We start from the raw sequence: 24,598 nt of genomic DNA, 5'->3' as shown, positions 1-24,598 counted from the left end.
GGAGGACTAAGCCTAACCATTTCTCCGTCCTTCCCCCTCCCCCCAGGCCTTGGATGACCCCACACTCTCTGACCTTCCCTGGGCCCCGACTCTTTAATCATCTTCGCTTTCTCTGGAGCACAGGACTCCCACAAGCCAGCAGCCACCCGCAGGAAGGTGGGTGTCTGATTCCTTCCGCCTCTTAAAGGACTCAGGACCAGGAATATTATGACTTGGGGGTAATTCTCAGCACTTAATCCTCCTGGTTATTGTGTCTGTGTCGCTCACTCTCTTCAACTGGCTCCCGCCCCCCCCCCTCCAGCTCCTTCCGTGTTCGCCTGCTGAGCAGCCTTATGGGGGGGGGGGGAAGTGTCTCAGTGGGGGACCCTAATCCTCTTATCAAGGGGATGGGGGACACACTGGAAGGGGGGGGGATGCTGGGTTCCGGTTTCTGCCCCGTAGGTGGTGCCAGGGGGAGGGACTAAAGCCTTGACTGGAGACCGGCCCTCCTTGAGATGAAGCTGCCTGCAGGCTCTCCGTGGGCCTCGGGCCTTCCCAGGGAGACTTTGTTTCTCGAAAGTTATGAAGACGATTGGCTGACGATTGGCCAGCCCTTGCCTTCCGGGGGTGGGACAAAGGCCTGTGAAGCCCAATCTTTGGGGCATCACTGAAGTGGGGTTTCTCTGGATTGGTCATGGAAGTTTCTCTCCGTTGGTCATGGAAGGACAATGGTGAAAGTTTAGCAGATAGTTCAGGTGGCGGAAATTTCCAGCAGCCCCAGAGGCCCCCCCCATAACACTCTAAAGTTGCATGGGGTGGGGGGATCTGGAGAGGTTCCTAGTAACCAGGCCCTCCTCCTCCCCAGTACGTACCCTTATCCTCAGGACCTTCCCGTGGCCCACAGGCACACGGAGAACTAAACGAGGGGTCAGGGTTTCCCAGGAAGAACTCAAGTGGGGAGAGCTGAGTCTCTAGAAACCTGCCAGGAGGAAGCTGAGTCTACGTCACGTACAGGGCACGGGGGACAATTCTCTAGAGCCATGGAGGAAAATTTATCACCTTCCTCTTCTCCTCTTTCCTAGTATTAAAGAGTGGGACGCCCGGGTGGCTCAGTGGTTGAGCATCTGCCTTCAGCTCAGGGCGTGACCCTGGGGTCCCGGGATCGAGTCCCACATCGGGCTCCCTGCAGAGAGCCTGCTTCTCCCTCTGCCTGTGTCTCTGTCTCTTTGTGTGTGTCTTTCATGAAAAAGTAAATAAAAGCTTAAAAAAACTTAAAAATAAAGACGGGGTGAAGGGGGGTGGTCCGCAGACTGCTGTCGTTGATATTCTTAGGTGTCATGAAGCCGGAGGGAGCTCTGTCCTGCTCCTTGGGATGAGAGACACATTCCCGAGCCGGGACTTCGGAGGGCCACCGTGCAGGTTATGCACACACAGCTGCCCAGGCTGTACACTGCACCACGAGGGCAGAGGCCTTTGCCTGTTTCATCCATGGATGGACTCCAAGGTGGAGCAGTGCCTGGCACATTGTAAGCACTTAATAAAGATTTGGTGGAAGGATATGAGTTTCCTCTGCAGTTGGGTAGTACGGAGGCCCTGGCTTTCTCGGGTGGAGCAGGACGCGGGGAAGCTAGGCCTTGTCTGTGTTGTTTGCTGAGTATTCAGGTCATTACACCTTCTAAAGTGGGAGCAGTCTTGGGAGGTACGGATGTGTACGTGGGGTGGGGGGTTCCAGGCTGCCCAGCCCCCACTATCCTTGACATTCCACTAACATGGCTCCCCCTGGGTCAAATTCACTGCTTGGAGCTTAATCCCATCCCCAGCTAAAGGCTGTCTTGAGGAGAAGTCCCTCAGCCTCCTCCCTCCCCCTTCCTCCTCCTAGGAAATAGAATCCAGATCCCTCTGGTTTCTATTTCAAACTCCTCCAGCAGGGTACCTCAGATGACCTCACTTCTCTGGCCTCTCCCTCCGGAGGCCCCTCCCAGAGCTGGGGCTCTGTCCTGCTGGCTCATCCCACTGCCCCTCCCGGCCTCCCCGGGGCGCCCCGGAGCTTGGGACATGTTCCCCTCCAGCAAGGTCACGGTGCGCACGGCTAAGGGCATGGCCTCTGAAGTCCGGCCGTGCCTGGAACCCAGGCAGCCGGACCCCTGCGGCACATCGCAGCCTTTGGGCATCTGTGAAGTGGGCACATTGGCACAGCGCCCCTCCGAAGGAAACAGTGACGATACGGAGCAGCTGCTATGGATCAGTGCTCCCCGGAGCCCTCTAGCTCCGTTGGTGTCCTGGGTCCTTGGGCAGCTCTAGACAGGAGGCACCATCATCGTGGAGGCACAGAGACATCAAGTGACACACCCAAGGCTGCACAGCTTGCGAGTGGCCATGGGACGAAGCAGGGGGTCGTGCGACCCTCACACGGTGGTTAGAGGGGCTGCAGGTGCTCACCGGCGGCGCCCGCGTCCGAGGAAGCCACGGCAGGCGTCCGCTGTGGCCGCGCAGGATTGTTACCTCCCGTCCCAGCTGCTGGAAGGCTCCTCGGTCCCAGACGGCTACGCGCTTTATCCAAACGGGGCCTCCAGGCCCCGACCTCCGGGGCCTCCCCTGGCCCGGAGCGCACGGAGCCGCCTGTGCCCTGATGCCACAGCTAACGCCACCTGCCCCTGAACTTGGGCTGTGTTTTCTAGTCAATTGTCTGCACGTCCTCTCTCCACGGATGGCTGGGACATCAGGCTTCGCTCAGCTTCAAAGTCCCCAGAGGGCAGGGAACACGGCAGTGTGAACTCAGCGTGAAATGACACGGGCCTGGGATGACAGACGAGCCAGGGACGTCCCGGGGCTTGCTCGCGTGGACGGAGATGTCAGCAGGACTGTGGCTCATGACCCTGTTTCCTTCCCCATCGGTTTTGGAGGTTAAGGGAGGCAGGGGGCAGATGACCCCACAACGGGCAGCAACGGGAAGGCTGGAGTGAGGCTGGAAGGTGTGGCTTTCTGACAAGTGTGGTTCAAATCCTGGCACAGCCCCGTCGCCGTGTGTCCCCAGACCAGCTATTTAGTGGAGCTTCCCTGAGAGTAACAGCACCGCCTGCAAAGGGTGGCACGAGGTGCTCATGAAGGACTCCCTCCGAAGCGTCCAGCCCCGTGCCCCGCACGTAGCAGGTGCTCAAGAAGTGGCAGTCGTTGTCACCTTTGGGTCATTTCAGTGTCTGGGGCATCAGAAGGCGGGGGCCTGGGGTCAGCTCTCCCCACGGAGAATGAGGCCATCACTGGGTGAGAGATAAGTTCATTAGGGCTTTGGCTTCCCGTGGTCTTTGACTTTTCGAGTCACTTGTAGCCCTGGGATCCTTGGATCTGGCCCGAAGCTGCCAGAAGAGCACGTGGGGCTCGTACCACTACGCTGGCGCCACCCGAACGCCCAGAGCAAATTCCTCTCCCAGAGAGTAGCGGCCAGACCGCTCCTGCCCCAGCGGAGGGCTCGCCAGGTTTGCAGGTTCTCTGCAAAGGGGGACTCACTCCATCCCCTGTCCCAGATCCACAAAACATGAACAACGTAATTATGGCTTAAAGGTGGAGTCAGCTGAACATGGAAGAGGGAAGGAGAAAAACAAAACAACTCCAGCACGAGGCCAAAGTCTACACCGCCCCTCCTATTCTGTATATACCAACCCTTGTGTGAGAAGCAAGGCGGGGAGGAGGCTCCGGCTTGTTCCCCAGCGACAGGCTGTGATGAGACAAGATCCCTTCATTATGTGTCCACTTAGCGCTCATGCAAACACGCCACAAAGTGGAAGTAATTAAGGAAAGTGTCAACCTTGGGGCGACCTTTCCAGTCTTCCTGCACCCGGCCTCGCACACGAGGGCCCGGAGCACTGTCAGCGCTGGCTTCCTGGGCCTTCCAGATTAAGACCCGATGGCGGCCCGTGCGCTGCTTTTGCGCTGATGGCAGCCAAGGGGACGCGGCGGCCGGGAGCAGCACGGGGGCCTCCGCAGCACAGCCCACGAGCTGGGAGTGGGTCCCGACACACGCGAACGCCCCCGGGCCAGGGGCAGAAGCCCTGGGACCTACCACGGCCAAATCCTAGCACTGCTGCGTGCAGGCAAGTCATGCTCGTGAGGAATCCCCGTCCTGCTCCACAGGTAATCCCAGCTCGCGTGGACTCCACGCTCCAGGCGGAGTAAGTAAGAAAGCAGCACAAGGCGGAGGAGAGTCTTGGTCCTTCCCCGCTCCCCTCAGCACCTCTGTCCCCCCTGCAAGCCCGGATGCCGGAGAGGAGCATGTTGGGAGGAGAACTGAGGAAAGGCTGGTTGCCCCTCGTCAGGCGGCAAGAAACAGGCCCGCGGAGCATCAACGACCCCACGAGCACGGACTTCGGATTCCTTATTCACTCGCTCAGTTTACCATTCCGCCCAACACGGATCAGCGGGCACCGTGCTAGGTCAGGGGGAGCGAGATGGGCACACGACCCAGCAGGAAGGATGTCGGAGCCACAGAGGAAAGCAGACCCGCCCCCTTGTCGTCCGCAGACTCCTATGGGAACCGCACGCTCAGGGACCCTGTGGCTTCTGTAAATGATGTAGGATGTGGCATTCCCTTCTTCCAGGCACCAAAATCTCCTCCCCCAGATCGGGGAGGGGGCATAAGGCAAGCATCCTCCTCGTGCTGCAGTGCTGCAGGGCCTCGCGGGCGCAGGACCCACTAGGCTGCCCTACGAGCTCCCACGAGGGCAGGTCCCAGGGCGCCAGCGCATCCTCTGGGCCGGGCTCATCTCTAGACCATCAGCTCCTTGGAAACAGGTCACAGTCTTATTCACCTCTTTGTTGTTGTTTTTTTTTTTTAATATATATGTCGTTTTCAATTATTTTTTTTTAAAGTAGGCTTCATGCTCCATGCGTGCCCCTTAGCGTGGAGCACGGGGTTGGGCACGAGGCAAACGCTCACTGATGGTCTGTCGAGTGTCGAGTGAATGAAAGCTGAATGAGTGAGCCACGTCGTGCTCAGAGTGAGGTTCAGAGGCAGGGAGCAGGGCGTAAAATGGAAGCCTTCCGGTGTCTCTTTGCTCGTCTCTGTTTGCTTCAGGCTCAGAGTGCGGGCTCCCCTACAAAGCACATCTCCCCCTGCACCCAACGCATCAAAACGTCCAGTGTGTCCTTGGCCGACGTGGATGGCCACGACGACAGGCAGGCCCAGAGCAGAGGCAGGGCAGAGAACCTTGTTCCTCTTCCCCGGGAGCCCCGGAGGAAGCAAGGGCTGCTCCCTTTTCCCACCTGCGCAGGTCCCCTGGCACTCCACCCACGGAGGAACCCAACGTGGGGTCTACTAGCCGCGTTCATCCTTCCGGCGGGGAAGTTTGGGCTTCCAGCCGACCAGCCCGGGGGCCCCCTAAAGCCAGTCAGCAGCAGACACTAATAGTAAAAGTCCTCTCACCAGCTCATCGGATACTGCTTGTGAACGGCCTGGTTAGGTGGAGCTCATTGGCCCCCAACAGTGTGGCATACACATAAGGAAGCCATCACACTAGCAAAACTGCAAATGTAAAAATAGAGCCCCACATAGTTTCCTGGTTACCACATTCTAATTCTGATGGTTTTTCAGTGCCAGTGAAATTTGGTTTCCTTTGTCCCCTGCCATGCCCTGATTGCTCCGCGTGTGTACTCATTGTGGGAGGCAACGGTTTATTTCTAGATGCCCAGTCCCTACCCCATAAACAACCTCTACGAGGCTTGCCATGGAGCGAGTGTTGCTGCTCTGTCTTCAGGGTCATGACGGCCCCAAGACCACGGCTGGGGCCCAGGCCGGCAGAAAGCCCAGAAGGGCCTGGCCCTGCAGCCCAGGGGAACCCCCAACCACCCGCATAGAGGGGATAAGAGGACAGGAACGGCAGGCTGCCGGTGTCCAGCGACACCAGGGTCAGGCTGTGCTCTGTGCCCCAGCTTTGCCCACGGGAGCAAAGCACCAAAATGAAGCTAAGACGAAACCTCTAGACAATCTCAGCTTTGCCAAAAGCAAGCTCATCCTTTCCCTGGGGCAAAGACCCCTTTGGAAACTAAAGGATAGACAGCTGGTGCCCTGCAGTGTGCAGTCTCGGGTACCTCTCGTGTACCACAGTCATCCTCTAGGTATTTTTTTTTTAATGTTGCAAGAAAACCAACACACACACACACCTAAACCCTGCTAAGAGTTTAGAATCTGCCCAGTCTAGGACCTGACCCGTGGCACACAAGCTTTCACCCATCCGCTCACCAGTCATTCATTCAGAGCCACCTGTGGAGCACCTGCCGTGGGCTGGGCACGGGTGAGGATGCACCTGGGGACAAGCAGTGTCCCTGCCCTTACGGAGTATCACTGTGTCCCGGTTTCAGAGCTCCTCTTGGTGTAAATCTCACATTCTGGCTCCTGAGGCTCGGTTACCGGTAGGACATGCATCAGGTGGTGTGTTGTGACTACAGGGTGCCCCAGGGAAGGTGACAGGTGGGAAAGGAAGCAGGTGTCAGGCAGTCAGCCAAGTGGCTCTGCCTCGCTGGTTCCCAGCACCCCCACCGTTCATCTGGGCTTTGCACGGAACCTGGCTCTCGATCTCTTGGCTCATTACTTTTTTGTCATGGCCTCGGTGACTCGGTGACTCCCGGCCCTGAGGGCTGGATAAACAGGGCACCCACTGGCCACTTTCCTCCCCTGACCTCGAAGCGCTCCTGGATTGGACGGACCAACTCTGGGTCGAGCCGAGCAGGGCAAAAGCTCAAAGTGATATTTGCAGGCTGATGTCTCATTGTTAAGAGAAGGACCTGTGTAGGCAGGTCACTTCTTCCAGTGAGGACAGTCTGGTGGCCTCCCCACCCCAGGAGGAAGTCCTTCCCTCCAGGACACTTACCTGTACAGGAGAAGCTGTCCTCGGTCTCCGCAGGGCAGCCAGAGTAGTCATCAAGGACCCAGCCAGCCTGAGGGAGGGGGCCGGGTTCCTGGTCTGTCTGCAGCCTGTGGACAGAGAGGGGGTGGTCACTCACAGCAGAGGTGGTCCTGGCCCCGAAACTTCTCCGAGGGACTAAGGAAATCTCCCTTCTCCGAAGAAGCTCGGTTCTTCCCTGCTGGTGCTCTGTACCCCGCTGGGCTGGGCCTTCCCTGGCAAGCATACGTCCAGGTGTGCACTCGCGTGTGCAGCAGGACCTGGGCCAGGTTAGGCCCGTGGGAGGGGCCCTGGGGGAACTCCTGAGGGCACTGGGATGCCTGATGCCAGTCCCTCTTTGGTGTCCCGCCCGTTCCCCAGAACACCAATGGCCCACAGGACAGCAGGAACCCACAGTATCGCCAGGCCTTGGGTCCTTCGTCCTGCCAGGGCCCCTGCCCTCAGACTGTGCCTGTATTTTTTTTTTTTTTAAGATTTTACTTATTTATTTCTGAGAGACACACAGAGAGGCAGAGACACAGCAGAGGGAGATGCAGGCTCCATCCTGGGGCCCCAGGGTCACGGCCTGGGCCCGAGGCACCTGCTCCACCGCCGAGCCCCCGCGTGCCAGGCTGTGCCTGCGTTGCAGCCGCGTCCGTGCCCAGAGGGCAGGGCTCCGTCTGAAGGTGAGGTCACGGGCTCCTCGTGGGGGCTGCGGGCCACCCAGGCCTCCTGGGGCTTGGCCACGGTGCGGACGGCCAGGACGTCCGAGAAGGGGGGCTTGGCGGAGGTTGCGGCGACTCCCGGGGGGCTGGGTCCACGCTGGGCCGGTGCGGCAGCAGGAAGGAAGGGTGAGGTCTCCGGGCACCGGCTCGCGCGCGGGCTCCAGCACAGCCCCAGCCCACAGGCCGGGAACAAAGGCCGTGGCTGTCATTACAGGCAATTACCCGGCTCCGAGCCGCCGCCCACGCCCGCTGTCGCCAGCTAAGTGGGCCCTCTGGCAGCCTGGCGGCGGGGGAGGGGAGGCTGCGACGAAAGTCCTGGGGCCGGGGCTGGGCCGGGGACCAGAGTCTCCCAGTGCTACGGGATGTCTCTTCCTTGCCCGTTCTTCCCTTTTCTCCAACCAAGACAGCTGGGAGCTCTACGTGCACGTCGCGGTGAACAGCATCGTATGCGGGGAGCTAGGGGCAGGCGGGCCGGAGTAGCGCTGGAAATACAGGGCGCCGTCACCCCGCTCGGGCCATCGTGAGTGAGCGGCCCTGGCCCGGGAGCCCGGAGAAGGCTTCCACGCTCTCATCCCGGCCTGCCTCCACCTCCCCACACTCGGCCAGGGGCCCAGGCCTCTCCTCACTCTCCAGCCCGAATGGAAGCTCCGTCTACGCTGGAAGTCACGGGGGGCTTGAGCCTCATAGAAGAAAACCAATAACGGGGCGCCTCGGCGGCTCAGTTAAGCATCTGCCTTGGGCTCAGGTCATGATCTTAGGGTCCTGGGATGGAGCCCCACATCGGGCTCAGTGGGGAGTCTGCTTCTCCCTCTGCCTACCACTCCCTCTGCATGTGTGCGCTGTCTCTGATAGAAAGACGATAGACGATAGATATCGAGAGGTCACAGAGTGACACACAGATGGTAGATGATAGGTAGGTGATAGATGATACACAGACGAGAGATAAAAGGAGACCAGTAGCCCTCCCCCCTGCCACCATTGACTGCACCCCCTCCCTGAAGTCTGACCAAAGGCCAGCCTGACGGGGGACGGAGAGAACTGCTGGAAAGAGAGAGCACTTGGCAGGTGGTCAAAAGCAGCCACAAGGTGGTGAAGCTGTGGGAGGCTCTTCCCAGGGAGAGCAGAGGAGCCGGAGTTGGAGGATCTGAGGGAACCAGCTAGAGGCAGTGGAGGCAGGAGACCCCAGGACCTGCAGAGCCGCCCGAGAGGCATTGGTCTTCTGTGGGTCCAGCCAGCAGGGGTGACCAGAGGGAGGTGGTGGCGGGTCAGAGATGAGGCAGGAGAGCCGCTGCCTTGGGAAGGACGGAGCCTGGAAGGAGATGGCTGGGGGCCGACCTGCCCCCTGGAGAAGCAGGAGACGGAGGCGGGCGGGCAGCTCGATGACCTCTGCCGCTGCGAGCAGCTGGAGCTTTGCAGAAAGGCCAAGGGGCCAGGGGCGGGGGCAGATGTCCGGGAGAAGAGGACGTCCCGTGAGTCCTAGGGAGCAGATGGCAGCGCCCCGGCTGCGAAGCTTGCAAGGCAGCCAGCCGGGCCCTCAGCAGAGTGACCCGTGGCAGCGGCTCCGGGCCCCACCCACCGGCCTGCGGCACCTCGGGGTGCCCTCCGTCCTCCTCCGCCCTTGCCAGAGCCACGACCCTCCCTGCAACCGTACGCCGGGGCCCGAGACGCCGGGTCTAGGTGGACGGTGAAGGAAACCGCCCGCGCCGAGGTCGGTACGACCCGTTCCCAGGTCTGTGTACAATGAACGTTTGCGGAGCGAAGGAAACACGGTTCTGTTCAGGTTGCCCCGAAATGTCCGAAAAGGGAGAAGTTCTGACCCCTCTGGAAAATGTCAGGCTCTAAGTCCGCCAGGGGGGCTGTAGGGCAGATGGTGTAGAATCCCCAGCCATTTAACGCCTGGACGCTTTTCCCAGAGCTGGATCCAGAAGGAAGGTGGGGGGGGGGGGGGGGGGGCCGAGACCCGTTCTCCCTGGGAGGCCCCGGGGGGCTGTGCCGCGCTGGCTCCGAGCTCTCCTGGCTGCAAGGCCGGGCGCCGCTCCCGAGGGCCCGCAGGAGGAATCGGGCGGTACTGGGCCGTACTGGGCGGCACTGGGCTGTACTGGGCAGGCCCACCCCCGAGTGAGCCCTTCCCTTGATCCTTGCTTCGGCTCGGATCCCTGCCGTGACGGGGAACTCACCGCCTTTCGGTAATTCGTAAGCCTCTCCCGTTGCTAGAAAGTTCTCCCTGCCGAGCCCCCAGTCTGTCTCCAACGGGCTTCTAACCACCGTGACGCCGACTCAGTGCTCTGGAGCCGCACCGAGTAAATCCGGTTCATCTGACGACACGACAGCTCTTCAAATATTTGAGAACAGCTCTCAGACCCCCGCTAAGCCTCCTTTTTCCAAAGTAAACCGCCTCGGCGACCTTAATCATTTCTCCGACGCTGTTTTGGATCCCTCACCAACCTGCTTGTCTTCCTTGAAATGTGGTTTTGGGCTTCGGTGCCCCCTTCTAAAATATGGTGTTCCGGGGAACGTGATCCTTGAAAAGAGGCCCGAGCCCGTGGCGGAGGGCCTGGGCCTGCTGCTCCCTCGCCCCGGGCCCTGCGCGTCTGTTACCCGGTGTGAGGGCGCCTGGAACCTTCTGGAGACCGAGGCGACTGCTGGCTTCCGTCCGGTAGGAGACCGAGGCGACTGCTGGCTTCCGTCCGGTAGGAGAGCGAGGTCCTGGCAGTCCCCGCCCCCGCCCTCCAGAAGCTCTGGGGCCACAGACACCCCCACCCGCCCTGGGGATGGTGCCGGAGCTTCTCTAAACCCCGGAGGTGGAAATGCATTTCTCCTCACTGGAGCGCAGAGACAAAGCCCGGGAAGTCAGGCTAGCCAGGGAGGAACTTCACTGGAGCATCTCTAAACCGTGTGCCCCTTGGTAATTAAAACCTGGTTTACCTCTATCATGACCATTTTATCAAAATTAGGTTTTTATTTAAAAAAAGCACATGTACTTGATGGACACGTTTTTCCAGGCGCTCAACGTGCCCCGTGCAGAGAAAACTAGAGACGCGTTTGTTGACCGTGTTGTTAGGAAGGTGAAACCCCTGTCGGGCCGTTGAGGAAGCAAACCTGGCTGCGCCTGGGGTGCCAGGCACGAGGGAAACGCGGTGCAGAGGGAAACAGGGTACGTGGAGAGAGACACACGGAAGATCCTGGGGGCGCCGAGGAGAGGCTAAGACTTCACTCGCCACGGCGGGAGGGACCATGCCCACGATGCTGCACCTCGCCCCACAGCCTGTGGTGGCCAGTGTCCCAGACGAGCTGGCTGGGACTGACCTACCTGCCTGCACCTGTGGCTGCTCAAGCATCCACGCTACCCTAACACGCTCCTGTCTCCGGGACCAAGGGAAATGGACGTTCCAGGGCGACTCCCCTTATCAGCCCGCCTGTCATGGAGTCCCCAGGGTGAGTCCTCTGAGAAGTACCAGAGCTTGGATCCTGGGCCCCCTTGGATGTCCCCAGTCCTACGTCAGGGATCCCAACCCCCTGCCTCCCGTCTATACTCAGGCCCCTCCATTGGTGGGTCGGTCACTGCTCCTCAGCACAGAGGCCCCCTGCTCTCCGGGCGTCCTGCTGTGTCCCCGCTCCCTGCCTCCCTCCCCACCTGCTCCCCCGCTCACCTGTACTGGAAGGGGGCCACTGTGGCTGTGACCGGCTGACTCTGCTGATGGCCCGAGGAGAAGCTGATGGCCCCTGGGGTGGGCGAGGGGCGTTTGCTCTGCACGGGGCTGCACCCCGGGGAGGAAGCCCCTGACGCTGCCCCAGCATCAGGCTCCAAAGACCTCAGGACCCCCGAACCTTTGTAGTTTGTATCCCTTTGATCCTTTCCTGGGTAGCTAGGAGGTTTCCGACCTTCAGGAGCCCCTGGTATTTGAGTTTCTCCACGAGAGCTCGTTCGGGATGGGCTCCTGCCCCGGGTCTGGCGGACTGGAATCCCTTCTGGAGCCACCTTCTTCTTTCCCTGGGTGCCTTGTGTCTCCCCAGCTCTTCTGGGCCCAGCCCAGCTGGAGAGGGCTGCTTTTGGGGTTGCCCTGGGACTGCTCCATGGGGAGCTGGAAAGGCCTTCACCACCCTCCGCTGACTCCCTCACCGCCCCAGGAGGCTTGGGGGAGCCTCTCCCCCGGGAGGCCTTAGGAGAGGAGTTTCTGGAAGGGCCTCCCGCCTTGCCCAGTCTTGGGGAGGCCGCACGCTGGGGGCTCAGGGCCAGGCCAGCCTGGCGTGGCCGCAGCTGGGGAGAGGCGCCCGGCGTGTGGATCCTGGTCTGGGAAGCAGCTCGAGGCACAGGGATGGAGGAGGCATAGTGGGGGCGGCTGGCAGAGTTCACGTTGGCCATCCCATTCATGGTTAGCCCGGCAGCGCTGAGGTCTACTGTCCTGCAGGGAGAGGAGAGGAGAGAGCGTCAGGCACCATCCCAAGCTCCTGCCCCTGAGCCGGTAAGGAGGAGGCTGGGGTCAGCTGAGGAGGCCCCGGGCTCCAGGCCGGGCATCGGGACTCGGGGCTGCACGTCCTGACTCCATCGGTGCCCACAAGCCGTGCCCTCTCTGCTCTGAAACGCCGCCGTGAGGCTCGTAAGCAGACACACACACGAGGGTGCTTTGTGAACCACGGTGCTCTGTGCGATGGAGTTGAGTTAACATCCCCGGCCTCTGCTGCCCTGCACTGATCAGGGATAGACTCTCCTCCTCGGATCCTTCCTTGTGGCCTGAGTCTAGAATCCCCTGCCCAACCCCCTTGTGCCCTCAGCCGTTTCTCTGCATGTTCCTCCCACCTGCCACCTCATCTGATAAAAGCGCCCAGGATACCTGTCCGGTGGAGCGTAATCGTCCAGGTCCCGCTGGGTCCAGAGATGGGGCGGCCGATCCCAGTCCCCACAAACCACAAACTTGTAAACCTCCCCCCACCCTCAGCTCGGGCCACCTGGCTCGTATCATTCACTGGTCCTCATTGATGCCATCTCTCCTCCCTCCCCCTGTCCCCACCCTCTCAGTCACTGGAGATTTGGGCACTGGGCTCACAGTCCTCCTCATAGCCCTTCCCTGTGCACCCTGGAGCCCTCACTCAGCCCCTTCTCTCTCAGCCCTCGATCCATTAATTATCCCATCCCTCTCCCATATCCTCAACCTCTCCTCCTCTACCAGCTTCTCCTCCCAGCCATGTTAATTAATGAATTAATTGCTCTATTAATCACTTTCATTTCCCAGGGAATTTGAAGCCATTTACAAAGACACAATCAATCCCAGATGGACGAAAGAGTTAAATGTAGGAAATGCAGAAAATGAAACCATATTTGCAGGACACACGCACAAATGTTTCCATAATTTCGTTGTGGGAAAGGCCTTTAAAAGTCCCATGTCTGGGGATCCCTGGGTGGCTCAGCGGTTGATCGCCTGCCTTAGGCCCAGGGTGGGATCCTGGAGTCCCGGGATCGAGTCCTGTGTCCGGCTCCCTGCATGGAGCCTGCTTCTCCCTCTGCCTGTGTCTCTGCCCCTCTCTCTCTCTGTTTCTATGAATAAATAAAATAAAAAAAAAAATCGTAGAGATGCAGATTAAATGTCAGCATTTTTCCCTATCAAATTTAGTGCCTTTTAGAGAATGTATAATATCGAGCTTCGGTGCAGGGCCGCAGGGCGCTCTGGCACTGCTGTGGGAACAGTGCCCGGCCTAGGAGTGTATCCTATAGGGGAAGGGGAAAAACGTAGGCAAATGATCACATGTGAGGAAAATGCCCAGGTTGACTGACTGCCACCGGGTGAAGATGGAGACAAAGGGCATGTGAGCAGAGAAAAGACCACCACGGTGTGGCTGGTCCACCTGAGGCCACCGGGCTGTCCCCCTTATATGGCAGAGGGGGCTGTCGGCAACCGCGCGGGTTGTTATGGCTGTTGTCGACCTTTCTCTGACCTTTGACTCCGTGGCCGAGGACCACTTACAGGCTACACTGTGAGAAGTCAACGTGGACCCCTAAACCTTGATGGATTTATAGAACCACAGTGTGGAATGGCGGAGTCGGGGCTCGCAGGACTGCTCCACTAACGGACGAAATAATTTCCACTAGGAAGCAAAATGCTACGATCCCCTCCCCGTTTCCTCTGATGTGGACTTTAATGATTTGACGCCACTACTGATGGGCCACAGGAGCCCCCAGCTCCTCCAGCAGAGAAGGCAAAGCCGCGGGTGTCTGGGTGCCCACAGCCCGCTTGCCCCCACTCCTCCGGTGGCGGCCTAGGCCCAGCGGACCGCGTTCAAGGCTTGCCTGACTCCTGCGTCCTTCCCGTCAACCTTACCCCCCCCACCAGGCCGTAGACTGAAAGGATACTCTGAGTCCCCCTCCGCCTGCCCACCGTCTCCCGCGCAGGGCACCCTGCCCGTCCCAGCCCCAGCCCCGCAGGAGGGCCTGAGAAGGACTTTCACAGAAATCTCGGAGGGTGTCAAGCGGGTGCTAACGGCAGCTGCGAGACCCTCCACGCCCAGCCTGCACGGTAAGAACCGGATACAATCCAGCCGCTGCAGTAGGTGGAGCGACGGGCGGTCTTCACGATTCAGAAGCAACACCATGCTTTAGCCTGGCCTCAAGACGTTGTGGGAATTCTCCCCCAGGAGAGGGGAGAGCAACGGACGGCGTCCCCCTTCTTCTCCCCAGCCACTCCGCTGGTTGTCAGCTACGTGCACCGGTGACAATGCCAGGCTGGGCCAGAGGGATAAGAACGGGCCTGGTGGAAGGCGTGTGTGGCCCTGAGCTGCTGAGCGTCCAGCAGAGCTGAGCCGTGCCCGGCCGGCTGAACTCATCGGCTGACCCCCCATGAGAAGGACCTGAGGCCACCAAGCCACCGCGGCCCGCGGCCCAGAGACCGCAGCACTCCCACATTCAATCCCTCCACTGGCACAGGACCGCACCGGCCACCTGTGCCTCTCCCCGTAGGCCCAGCCCCCGTCAGATCCCGGTGTGGGGGCCTCGGCCACGCAGGCACCCCCTCTGGGAGCTACCTCTGTGACAGAACCCGGAACAGCATCTCGGTGCGCCTGCACCTCTCCCGTGAACTGCTCTTCCCCCCACGTTGTCGTGTCCAGGGATCCCCCAAGAGCCCAGCTCACCTACGCTGTCCCCGAGGCATCCCCAGCTCCCCTTGGCCCAGACTCCCCCAGGCCCTACATCTAGGACTGGCCAGACTTCCGGCCAAGGGAGCCTTAAGGCCCAGAAGCTGCTTCTACTTCACTTGCTAATGGAGCAGATGCAGCGGCTGCTTTCACTGGATCATCATTTTTTCAAAAGCTTGATGGGAAGAGGATGTAAAAACATTCCTGTGGTAGGTCCAGGAGCCTCACCCCTCCCTCTCCCCTGCAGCTGGGGCTGGGCCCTCTCCTCCGGCCTCTGGGCCCGGCACCACCTAGACCAGGAGCAGCATGTGCACAGGAGGGGCGGCCACCGTCCCAGGTGCGAGTCTGGGAGCATCAGACCGCTTTTGGGGTGGTGGACAAGGGATCCCCAAACACACTGGGTTCTTTGAGCCTGGTGGGAAAGGGGCCACACAAGGAGCCTTCCTGGTTTGCCTTTCGAGTGGGAGCTCACGGGTGCTCAGTATCTCTACAGAGATCTCAAGAGGACGCCAGCGTATCTTCCCCAGACGTCATCAGTGTCTCTCACTGAGACATGCTTTCTAATCCGTACAACAACCTTCCCAAGTGGCTTCTATTATCCCTATCCGCCAGGTCAGGAAAACAAGGCCGAGAAGGTTAAGCAAGCTCCCCGAGAACAGACACAGCTAGAAAGCAGGAAGGCTGTGCGTCAAGAGCAGACGAGCAGGACCCTGGGGCCCAAGGACGGGTCCCCTAGTCCATGGCCATCGAATGCACGTCCAGCCTCAGGATGCACTTCTCAGCCTCCCTATCAACACTGTCCTTGCCATGATTGACAGCTCGGGCCTCCCAGAGATTGTGGGAAACAGAGGATGGGGGCATAAACCTGGTTCACAGGGTGAAAATTGGAAAAGAACATCAGTCATGGGCAGCCCTGGAGGAGGCCTCCTCCTCCTCCTTCCTTTTTCTCCAGCATTCCTCAGATCTGGCCAGCTTTCCCTCTACCCTCCATATGCTGTTTGACTTTGGTTGGTCCTGGAGGCCAACATGGTCCTAGGGCATCGCCCCATCAGAGGCTGAAGGCAATGAATGGGGGTGGGGAGGGAGAGAATGGGCCAAATCCAGTCTGGCCACGCACTTAATATGCTCAGTCGGTAGCAAGTGGCACACCTGGGGTAGGTGAGGGTTGAGGATGAAGACTATGGAGTTACAAGTCTCTAGCAGATGGGAGGCCTGGGTAACAAGGTAAAGAGTGCTCATGGGGGGTGGGGTCTTAGTGGAGACACATGGGTAGTGGTGCCTCCAAAGCTCAAGAGTGAGGCGAGTCCAGATGACCTCTCCTGGGGCCCAGCCAGGTGTCTACTGACTCTGGTATCCAAGCTGCATTCTTAATGGACTAAAGGAACTGGGAGGCTCCCATGTGCGCTCTGGGGCCCAGTTTCTCCTTTGAAATGAGGAGAAATCCTTGCTGCCTTCTTGTTTCTTCACGTCCTGAGCAGGCTGAGTAAGGTAGTATCAGAAAATGTTCGGCCTCTTGGGGTGAACACGGTTGGCTGTAACCGTCTTCATTTCCTGGTTCTCACTGTCACACAGAACCCTGCCCGGGAGCTGGACCATCTCTGACTGTGTTGGACGGGGCCTGTTCAAGCCCGAGAGCTTGGCTCTCAGTATAGATGTCGCCGCTATACCTGGGGAGGCCCACGGGCAGGAGGCTGGGAGTGTCAGCAAGGAGCCTACATCTTTCCTACGTGACCATGGACGTGCAAATGTGTGTGTGCACACACATGTGGGATCTGGGGCGCCCGCCAGATCCCCCCACTCCTAAACATGCTCTCTCTTCCTCCTCCTCCTGAGTGCTCTGATCTGGAATGTCACTTAACCCCTTGAGCAGACTCAAGGAGGAGGTCTCATGTGCTCCTTAGTCCCCGCCTGCTGGGGCTCCCTCCTCCGTAGTTACATTAGGGAGTCAGTACTTCCCATTACAAAAGCTCATCAGGCTTTCAAAAGGATTCACAACAGGATCCTTTTGCTCAACCATCCACACCTTGGTTGGGTACCTCCCATACACCAGGTGCTTTGCCAGATGCTCAAGCAATCAAGCACCAGCTGAGACCCAGGTTCTGCTCTCAAGGAGCCAATGATCCGGTAGGTTGGGGGGAAACATGCACAGTCATCACAAGCACATTTTGCACCAAGAGAGGCAAAGTAAAGTGCTGTGGGGACGTGTGTGCATCAGTCTGACCATGAAGCAGAATCTGGGAAGGCTCCAAGGAAGGGGCGGCAGCAGGGTTGGGGGGGTGGGGGATGGGAGTTTGAGGTCTGGGGAGCAGATCTGATGATTGAACCTCGCATGCCCATGGTCCATCTGTCAGTGCTCCAAGGCACTGCTCTTCCAAGAGACTGAGGAATATAGTGGTGAGAGAACAAATGCTGGAGCCACAGGGCCGAGGTTCGAAGCTTGGCTCTGCCATTTGCTGAGGGTGTGACCTTGGGCAAATCCCATAAACTCTGAGTTTCCTCAGCTGTAAAATGAGGCTGAGGCTAGGACCTACCTCCTCATTGCTTTGAAGAGTAAATAAGTCCATAACTGTCGTGCCTAGAACAGTACCTGGGACACAGCAAGGAGTCGACAAGTATTGTCATTATGATCACAAGGACAGAGAATCTTTTTCCAAGAGTCCCTCCATCCCAGATGCCCCGGGGTGGAGGCTGAACTGCCTGGTTCTTCCGGAGCTGCCCGCAGAGCAAAGGAGGATGAGAGTACCTGCCAGGCTCTCATCAGGTATCTACAGCAAGTCAACACGAAGAACACTGCCGGAGCTGGATATAATAACACCTGAATGCCCCCCAGTGGGTGCGACGGCAAACTAGACAGTTGGAACTTTTGTAGTGGAAAGAGTAAAGGCTATTGAGTCAGGAAGGCCTGGGTTCAAATCCTAGACCTGCTACTTCTTGCTATATGGCTTTAGATAAGGTATCTAGGGATGCCTGGGGGGCTCAGCGGTTGGGCATCTGCCTTTGACTCAGGGCATGATCCTGGAGTCCCTGGATCGAGTCCCACATTGGGCTCCCTGCATGGAGCCTGCTTCTCCCTCTGCCTGTGTCTCTCTGCCTCTCTCTGTGTCTCTCATGAATAAATAAAAATCTTTAAAAAAAATAGATAAGGTATCTTAACTTTATTGAGCCCAAAGCCTTTATCTGTAAAAAAAAAAAAGCATCTGTAAAAAACTACAACAAAACAAAAACTTAGAGTTTTATAAAGATTCAATGAGAGGATACAGATAAGGTACCTGGCATGGCGCCTGGCACATAGTAGAGGCTCAAGAAATGGCAAAAATTATGTTAAGGAAAACAGCTGCTCTTCTCAGAAGAGGAGACAAATTTATTTATTTATTTTTTTTTTTTAAAGATTTTATTTATTTATTCATAGAGACAGAGAGAGAGAGAGAGGCAGAGGGAGAAGCAGGCTCCATGCAGGGAGCCCGATGTGGGACTCGATCCCGGGTCTCCAGGATCACACCCCAGGCTGCAGGCGGCGCCAAACCGCTGAGCCACCAGGGCTGCCCAAGGAGACAAATTTAGACCTAGACTGGAACAATTTGATGGATGGCAGGTGAGTCCAGAGGCTGGTGGCTTCCAGGGAGAGGGGCACAGTCCCGGTCCCTAGTACAGCACGCAGCCCCACCCAGCATGTACTTCCATTTCATCTGGCTCCCCCCTCTTCCATCTACACCCCAACTGTCTACTCTCTCATCCTCGCCCTGGGGTCTTTTTTAAAAATTTATTTATTAATGAGATACAGAGAGAGAAAGGAAGGCAGAGACACAGGCAGAGGGAGAAGCAGGCTCCATGCAGGGAGCCCGACGTGGGACTCGAACCCCGGTCTCCAGGACCACACCCTGGGCTGAAGGCAGCGCTAAACCACTGGGCCACCCGGGCTGCCCTGGGGTCTTTTATTTTTAAATCCAACACTTATTAGTTGCCCTTACCGTCTGCATGCCAAGCACTGTTCTGGGCTCTTTACCTATATTAACTGCAATTGCCCTAGGAGTCGGCGGTTACATTATCATCCCCACGTTACGGGCTCGGACACCAAGGCCCGGAGAAGCTAAGGAGTTTGTGATCACACAGCCAGTAACCGGGAGAGCCAACATTAGCGGCACAGGGGACCCAACCTGCGTCTGTTCCCACCCTGCTCTGCGGCTTATCCTGCAGCCTCAATCCAGACCTCCCCCGCTCCTCCCTTCCACCTCCAACCTCCCAGCCTTTTTCAGCCTTGAATCCTTCTGGCCTCAGGCCCCATCAGGACAAACGGAGGCTACTGGCTCCCCAATGCTCTGCAAACCCCGGAGCCAGGAAGTATTCGTGGCCTATAAATATTTAACCCTAGCTCAGAACGTGGGGAGAACTTAAGCGCTAGCTCCCTGGGGTCTGCGGGCCAGAGGCGGGATGAGGGCAGGGAAGCGGGTACTGTATCCCGGTCCCTCCCAGGTCCGAGGCCCAGCGGCTGCAGTTCCCAGCAGGACTCTCGCGCCCTCCCCGCCCTTGAGGCTCGGCAGCGGCGGCCGTGGTGCTGATAGGACAGCTCCTCCTGCAGGGGCCCCGTTAGAGGACGCGGCTGCCCGGCGGCGGGAGGGCGAGGTCCCCCCCCAAAGTCCAGAGGTTGGGTATGGAAGGAAAGAGGAGAGAGAGAGAGAAGGAAAGGGAAGGGAAAGGGAAGGGAAGGGGAAAGGGAAGGGGAAAGGGAAACGGAAACGGAAAGGGAAGAAAGAAGGAAGGATGGTCGGGACACCTGGGGGCTCAGCAATTGAGCTTCTGCCTTCGGCTCAGGGTGTGATCCCAGGGTCCCGAGATTGAGTCCCACATCAGGCTCCCCGCAGGGAACCTGCTTCTCCCTCTGCCTGTGTCTCTGCCCCTCTCTGTGTGTCTCTCAGGAATAAATAAGTAAAATCTTAAAAAAAAGAAAAGAAAGGAAAGGAAAGGAAAGGAAAGGAAAGGAAAGGAAAGGAAAGGAAAGGAAAGGAAAGGAAGAAAGAAAGAAAAGAAAGAAAAGAAAAGAAAAGAATAAAGGGAGAGAGGAAGGAAATGCAAAAAAAAAAAAAAAAGTCTGGGAGGTGCTACTCTGGGTCAAATGATTCCATCATAGGCTGAGTGAATTTGGGTAAATTATTTCTCTTCCCTGGAATGTTATTTAAAAGCCGCAAAATAGGGCAGCCCCAGTGGCTCAGCGGTTTAGCGCCGCCTGCAGCCCAGGGAGTGAACCTGGGTCCCGGGATCGAGTCCCGCATCGGGCTCCCTGCACGGAGCCTGCCTCTCCCTCTGCCTGTGTCTCCGCCTCTCTCCCCCTGTCTCTCATGAACAAATAAATAAACCTTTTAAAAATAAAATAAAAGCTGCAAAATAGGAAGGAAGAAGTCGGATACTGGAATCATTCACGGTAAAGGCTCGGAGTGTCTCTGGACTCCAGCACTGAGGTACCGACCCTGCACAGTAGAGGGTGGTGGTGAAGGACGCAGGACCTGGAAGCAGAACCACGGCTTTCCCACCACCTCTGTCCCCATCGTCCCAACACCCCCACCCACACCCCCACCCCTTTGCCCCCCACCCCCGGCAACTGTAGCTGGCATGCTGCTTCCTAGCTTGGGGTCCTAAACAAGTTATTTAACTTCCTTCATCTGCCTCCCCATCTGTAAAACAGGAATAATAATAACAGCATCTATTTTATCATGTCATAAAAACATTATATTATGTCAGTGAGTTATTATAGGACAATCATTGAAGACAGTGCCTGGCTCACACGAACCCATACAAATCACCGAGTAAATGCTAGTTATTATTAAGTCGAATAGTTCATCAGCACAGCGTGTATCTCCCTTCCCTGCTCCGCTCAGATTCCCCACTGGGACCTTGTGTCACTGTCTCCAGTCAGAGCAACATAAATGTTACCACTATATATTTCCCTCTTATCTTTTTTTTTTAAAGATTTATTTATTTATTTATTATAGACAGAGAGAGAGAGAGAGGCAGAGACATAGGAGGAGGGAGAAGCAGGCTCCATGCAGGGAGCCCGATGCGGGACTCAAACCCAGGACTCCAGGATCACACCCTGGGCCAAAGGCAGGCACCAAACCGCTGAGCCACCCGGGGATCCCTATTTCCCTCTTATCTTAATTTTTATCTATTTCCTCCTGTGAGTATGAAGACGACAGGCGGTTTACATGGGAGCGGGGTAAGGAGGATACACCAAGTTGGGGAAGTCTCCAAAATTAACGGCGGCAGGGGTCAGTGAGAGAGGGGGGAAAGGCCCCTTTCCCGGAGCCGCCTTCTGAAGCTGATGCAGTCCTGACAGCTGAGCTCGGCTTAGGGGCAACCTCGTCAGAGGCGGAAGGTGGACAGGACGACTTCCAGGGACAAGGCTCCTGGACTCACATAAGCCCGTCCGCAAGCTTTCTTCCTCTCCCGGCCGCTGTCTTCTGCCCTTGAAAGCCTGACCGGTTCCTGCCGGGGCCGAACCCCAGGTCGGGGCTTACTTTGGGTTGGAGGTTCATTCTGGTCCCTGGAGGCTGAAGACCTCGGCAGAAAGCTGTGTCCTCTGATGCCCCCGCAGAGAGGTGACATGCGTTGTCTCACCTTGGCCAGGTACCGTATAGTGACACACTCATGTCTACACACCGACACACACACACCTATCCGTGGCTTCAGTCTGTCTGCTTGCTTTCCCTGTCCCTTCTTTGGCCCATTCCCCATCCATCCCGGAGGCAAGGGGGGAACTCTGTCTTCCTATCTTTCTCCACCTCAAGGGCCCTGGGCTCCCCAGCAGGGTGCTCACAGGCTCTCCTTGGAAAAATGGGCCCCAATACCCTCGCTGTGTGTACACAATTTCCATTTAACACGTGTGGGTTATGGACTTTCTACAGCCTGCAACGTGCATGGAGTTAAGGGTGGGGGGATGAGGCCAACTGATAACCTCCCCATGGCTAGGGAAGTAGCTTGTCCCAAGCCACACTGCTGAGTAATGGCAGTGCCTGGGGAGACTCCTGGTCCAGTGCTCTTCTCCACACCACGCAGACTCCCCTCTGCATAAGACTCCGAGGCTGGGCATCATGGGGAGGTCCCCAGGGCTGAGGACAGGACTGCAATGGTCATTTATTAAATGTTTTCTCCTTCTTACCCAGCCTCTTCTCTCCACCAGTCTCTCAGGACAGAGATAAAGGGAGATCCGAGATGTGGGTACACGGGGGTAGGGCCACAGTAGAAGAGACTTGAACCCACCCCCCTTCCCCAAGCTCTTAGCCTGCAGACCCTTGCTTTGGGCCCCAGCAAACCCGCTGGGGGCCATGCATGCACTAGGCCTGGTCCTTGGCAGAGAAGGTGATCCCCCGATCAATACTGAGAGAGGGACAGGACGGGCAGCCAGCCGTGCTGTCGTGGGGACAAGCATGACCAGTGCGGGCAGAGCGTTGGCAGGAGGCAAGGAAACGGGTCTGCTGGCTCGAACTTGGCAGGCACAGGGTGGGGGGGCTCAGTACTCCCAGCGCCCGCCTGGCTGGCTCCTGGCTCAGAATGGGGATTAGGATTGTCCAGGGTGGTGGAACTCCTTCTTGTCCTCCCCCTCTCGACCCCCGGAGCCCAGAGCTCTGCCAACACCCCCAGGAATTCCTTTAACCTTAGAACTGCAGGATGGTCTTCTTTCTGGCCAGATGGCCACGCGTTCCTGCAGAGGAAGACACGGCCGGCCAATTAGCCCCAGGTAATAGCGGATAGCTGAGCTCCCTGGCATTAATAGTAAATGACCGAGCTGGTGCCAACCCCCTGCCCTCCAGACCCAGCCCAGCTGAGCCCAACCCCCCTTCCCAGGAGAGGGCTTCCAACGCTGTCCTGCGCAGACGAGCATTCTCGGGGCGACTCCATCGCACTCCCGAGGAGCGTCCGTGGCCTCCTGACCGCTCTGGCTGAGCCCGGGCCGATGCAGAAGTTAAACGACCTCCGTCGAAGAGCCGTTCGCTGTCCCTCCAACACTACCCTCAGAATCTCTTGCCCCATCTCTCCACCCTGGGACTTCTTCCAAATGTCTGACTTCCAGCTCTCCTGCTGAGAATCAAGTCCATCCCCTGGTCCTCCAGTCTGGGGGGGCTGCTTCTCACAGCCTTCGGCTTTGAGAGAAAAGTGAATTCTGAGCTCCAGGGAGGGGCCCCGGAGCCGCCCCGCTGCAGGCTTGCACTGTATCAGCATATTGGCATTTTTCACTGAGTTGATCCATATAAACGGCTCCACTGTCAGTATCCTTGGTTCCTTTTCAATTAGCCAAGAGAAATGATTTAGTGCTAATGAAAATCAATGGTTTAAAGCTGTCCCACAAATCACAGGGGGCTGGAGGCTTGGGTTATAAATACCTCCCAGGAAGTCGAGCTGGCGTGGGGAGTACGTGCAGCCAGACACAGCTCTCCTCTGCTCCAGAACCCCCAGCCCCAGAACCCGCTCCGGGTGTCCGCGGTATGTCGTGTGCTTTGCTGTTGGGCACACGAGAGCCTGGACGTTCTAAATCACAAGAGCACAGCTGCCTAGGCCCCCCGGGGGGGCTGCCCCACAGACAGTCCCTGCTGTGCCCCCATCTTTTCCCCACCTCTGGCGGGGGGTGTAGTCACTTCCTCCAGGCCCCTGTTCCTAGAGCTCTGGTTTCCCAAGCAGTAGCTTAGATTCCAGATGGACCCTAGAGCTAATGAATGGGGGAGGAGCAGGAGTAAGTGGAGCCTGGTTGGGGGTGGGGGGGGCAGCTCATCTCAGACAGGGAAACTGGAACCCGCATCGACCCCCAGGCAGTTGCCAGATGACTGCCTCTCCCACCAGACCTGTCAGCTCCGTCTTCCTCACACTCTGCTTTATTGTAGTTGTTCTCCCTCGACTCAAAGCCTGCAACGTCCTTCCATGGATGGTTTTTCCAGCCCGGCTCACGGAGGACGGATCACTCAACAAGGCCCATGCACTTTGCAGGCCACAAAGTCCAGGGCCACTGGGCGGGGGCAGGGGAGGGCGGTTCCTGGGCGCTGGGCCGGGAGGGGTCTGGAGGCGCTTACAGCCCTGCAGCCCAGAGGCCCTGCCCCGTTGCCGCGTGTAGGCTCACGCCCTGGCTGGGCCGCCACACCCTGGCATTTGGACGGGGCCGCACTCTCCGTCGGACCGCAAACCCTCTGAGCTACAGACCAGACCTGCAAAGTGAAGTCAGCCTTCGGCCGGCTACGCTAGCAAGAGGCTCTCCTTCCCTCAAAGACCCCCGGATGTGTGAGGGGTACGAGTGCGGGTAAGAGGCATGAGACCTCACTTGCAGGCGGGCCCCAAAATCAAGAGTAGCCCAGGAGGCAGACCACTGGATTGGATTCCAGTGCTAAGCATCTCCCTCAATTACTCAGTCTCTAGGCCTTAATTTTACCATCTGAGAAGTGGGACAAGCAACTCCATCACGGGAGAGAATTCAACTTCCCTTATTCCTCTCATTCCTGAGCAGTGGGGAGAAAGCACTGGTTGCCTGTGTGTCTTGAGCAAAGCCGAGCACCCCCGTTCCGCTGGCTCCAGCCGCTTCCCTCAGAGCCAGGCTGAAACCGCGCTGGGCCCCCCCTGCCAGTGCAGCGCTGCCAAGCCAGGACACGCCCCCCAGCCCCCGGGCAGCAGCACTTGGTGTGGGAGTCACGCACGCGGAGACGGAGACGCCAGGCCTGACTTCAGCTGAGGCAGGAGGCCAGGCTGCAGGAGAGGGGCCTCCTCTCCCCCACGACCCCGATCACCCGAAGGGGGCCGAGGGCCGCGAGGTCCCAGAGTGGAGCTCCTCGGGGCCCCGAGGCTGCCAGGAGAGCGTCCGGGGTGCCCCAGCAGCTGGCGCCGGGCAACGCCCCCTCTGCCTCCCCCCGCGCCGGGCAGATGGGC

At 58.3% G+C, this 24,598-nt stretch overlaps 1 protein-coding gene across 7 annotated transcripts in view; it reads right to left on the bottom strand.

Moving 5' to 3' along the window:
* Positions 1-24,598, bottom strand: part of NAV1 (neuron navigator 1) — a 241,719-nt gene that overhangs the window by 156,560 nt on the left and 60,561 nt on the right. For all 7 annotated transcript variants that reach the window (XM_041759000.1, XM_041759010.1, XM_041759036.1 and 4 more), the window contains exons 2-3: positions 11,227-11,979; positions 6,840-6,943 (exon numbers count right to left, since the gene is read on the bottom strand). In XM_041759000.1, the coding sequence (XP_041614934.1) occupies positions 6,840-6,943; positions 11,227-11,948 (826 nt within the window). In that variant the 5' untranslated portion in view covers positions 11,949-11,979. The remainder of the gene's footprint in view (positions 1-6,839; positions 6,944-11,226; positions 11,980-24,598) is intronic.

Source organism: Vulpes lagopus, chromosome 1, assembly GCF_018345385.1.
Source record: "Vulpes lagopus strain Blue_001 chromosome 1, ASM1834538v1, whole genome shotgun sequence".
Taxonomy (NCBI): domain Eukaryota; kingdom Metazoa; phylum Chordata; class Mammalia; order Carnivora; family Canidae; genus Vulpes; species Vulpes lagopus.
This window is presented reverse-complemented; position numbering and strand designations above follow the sequence as displayed.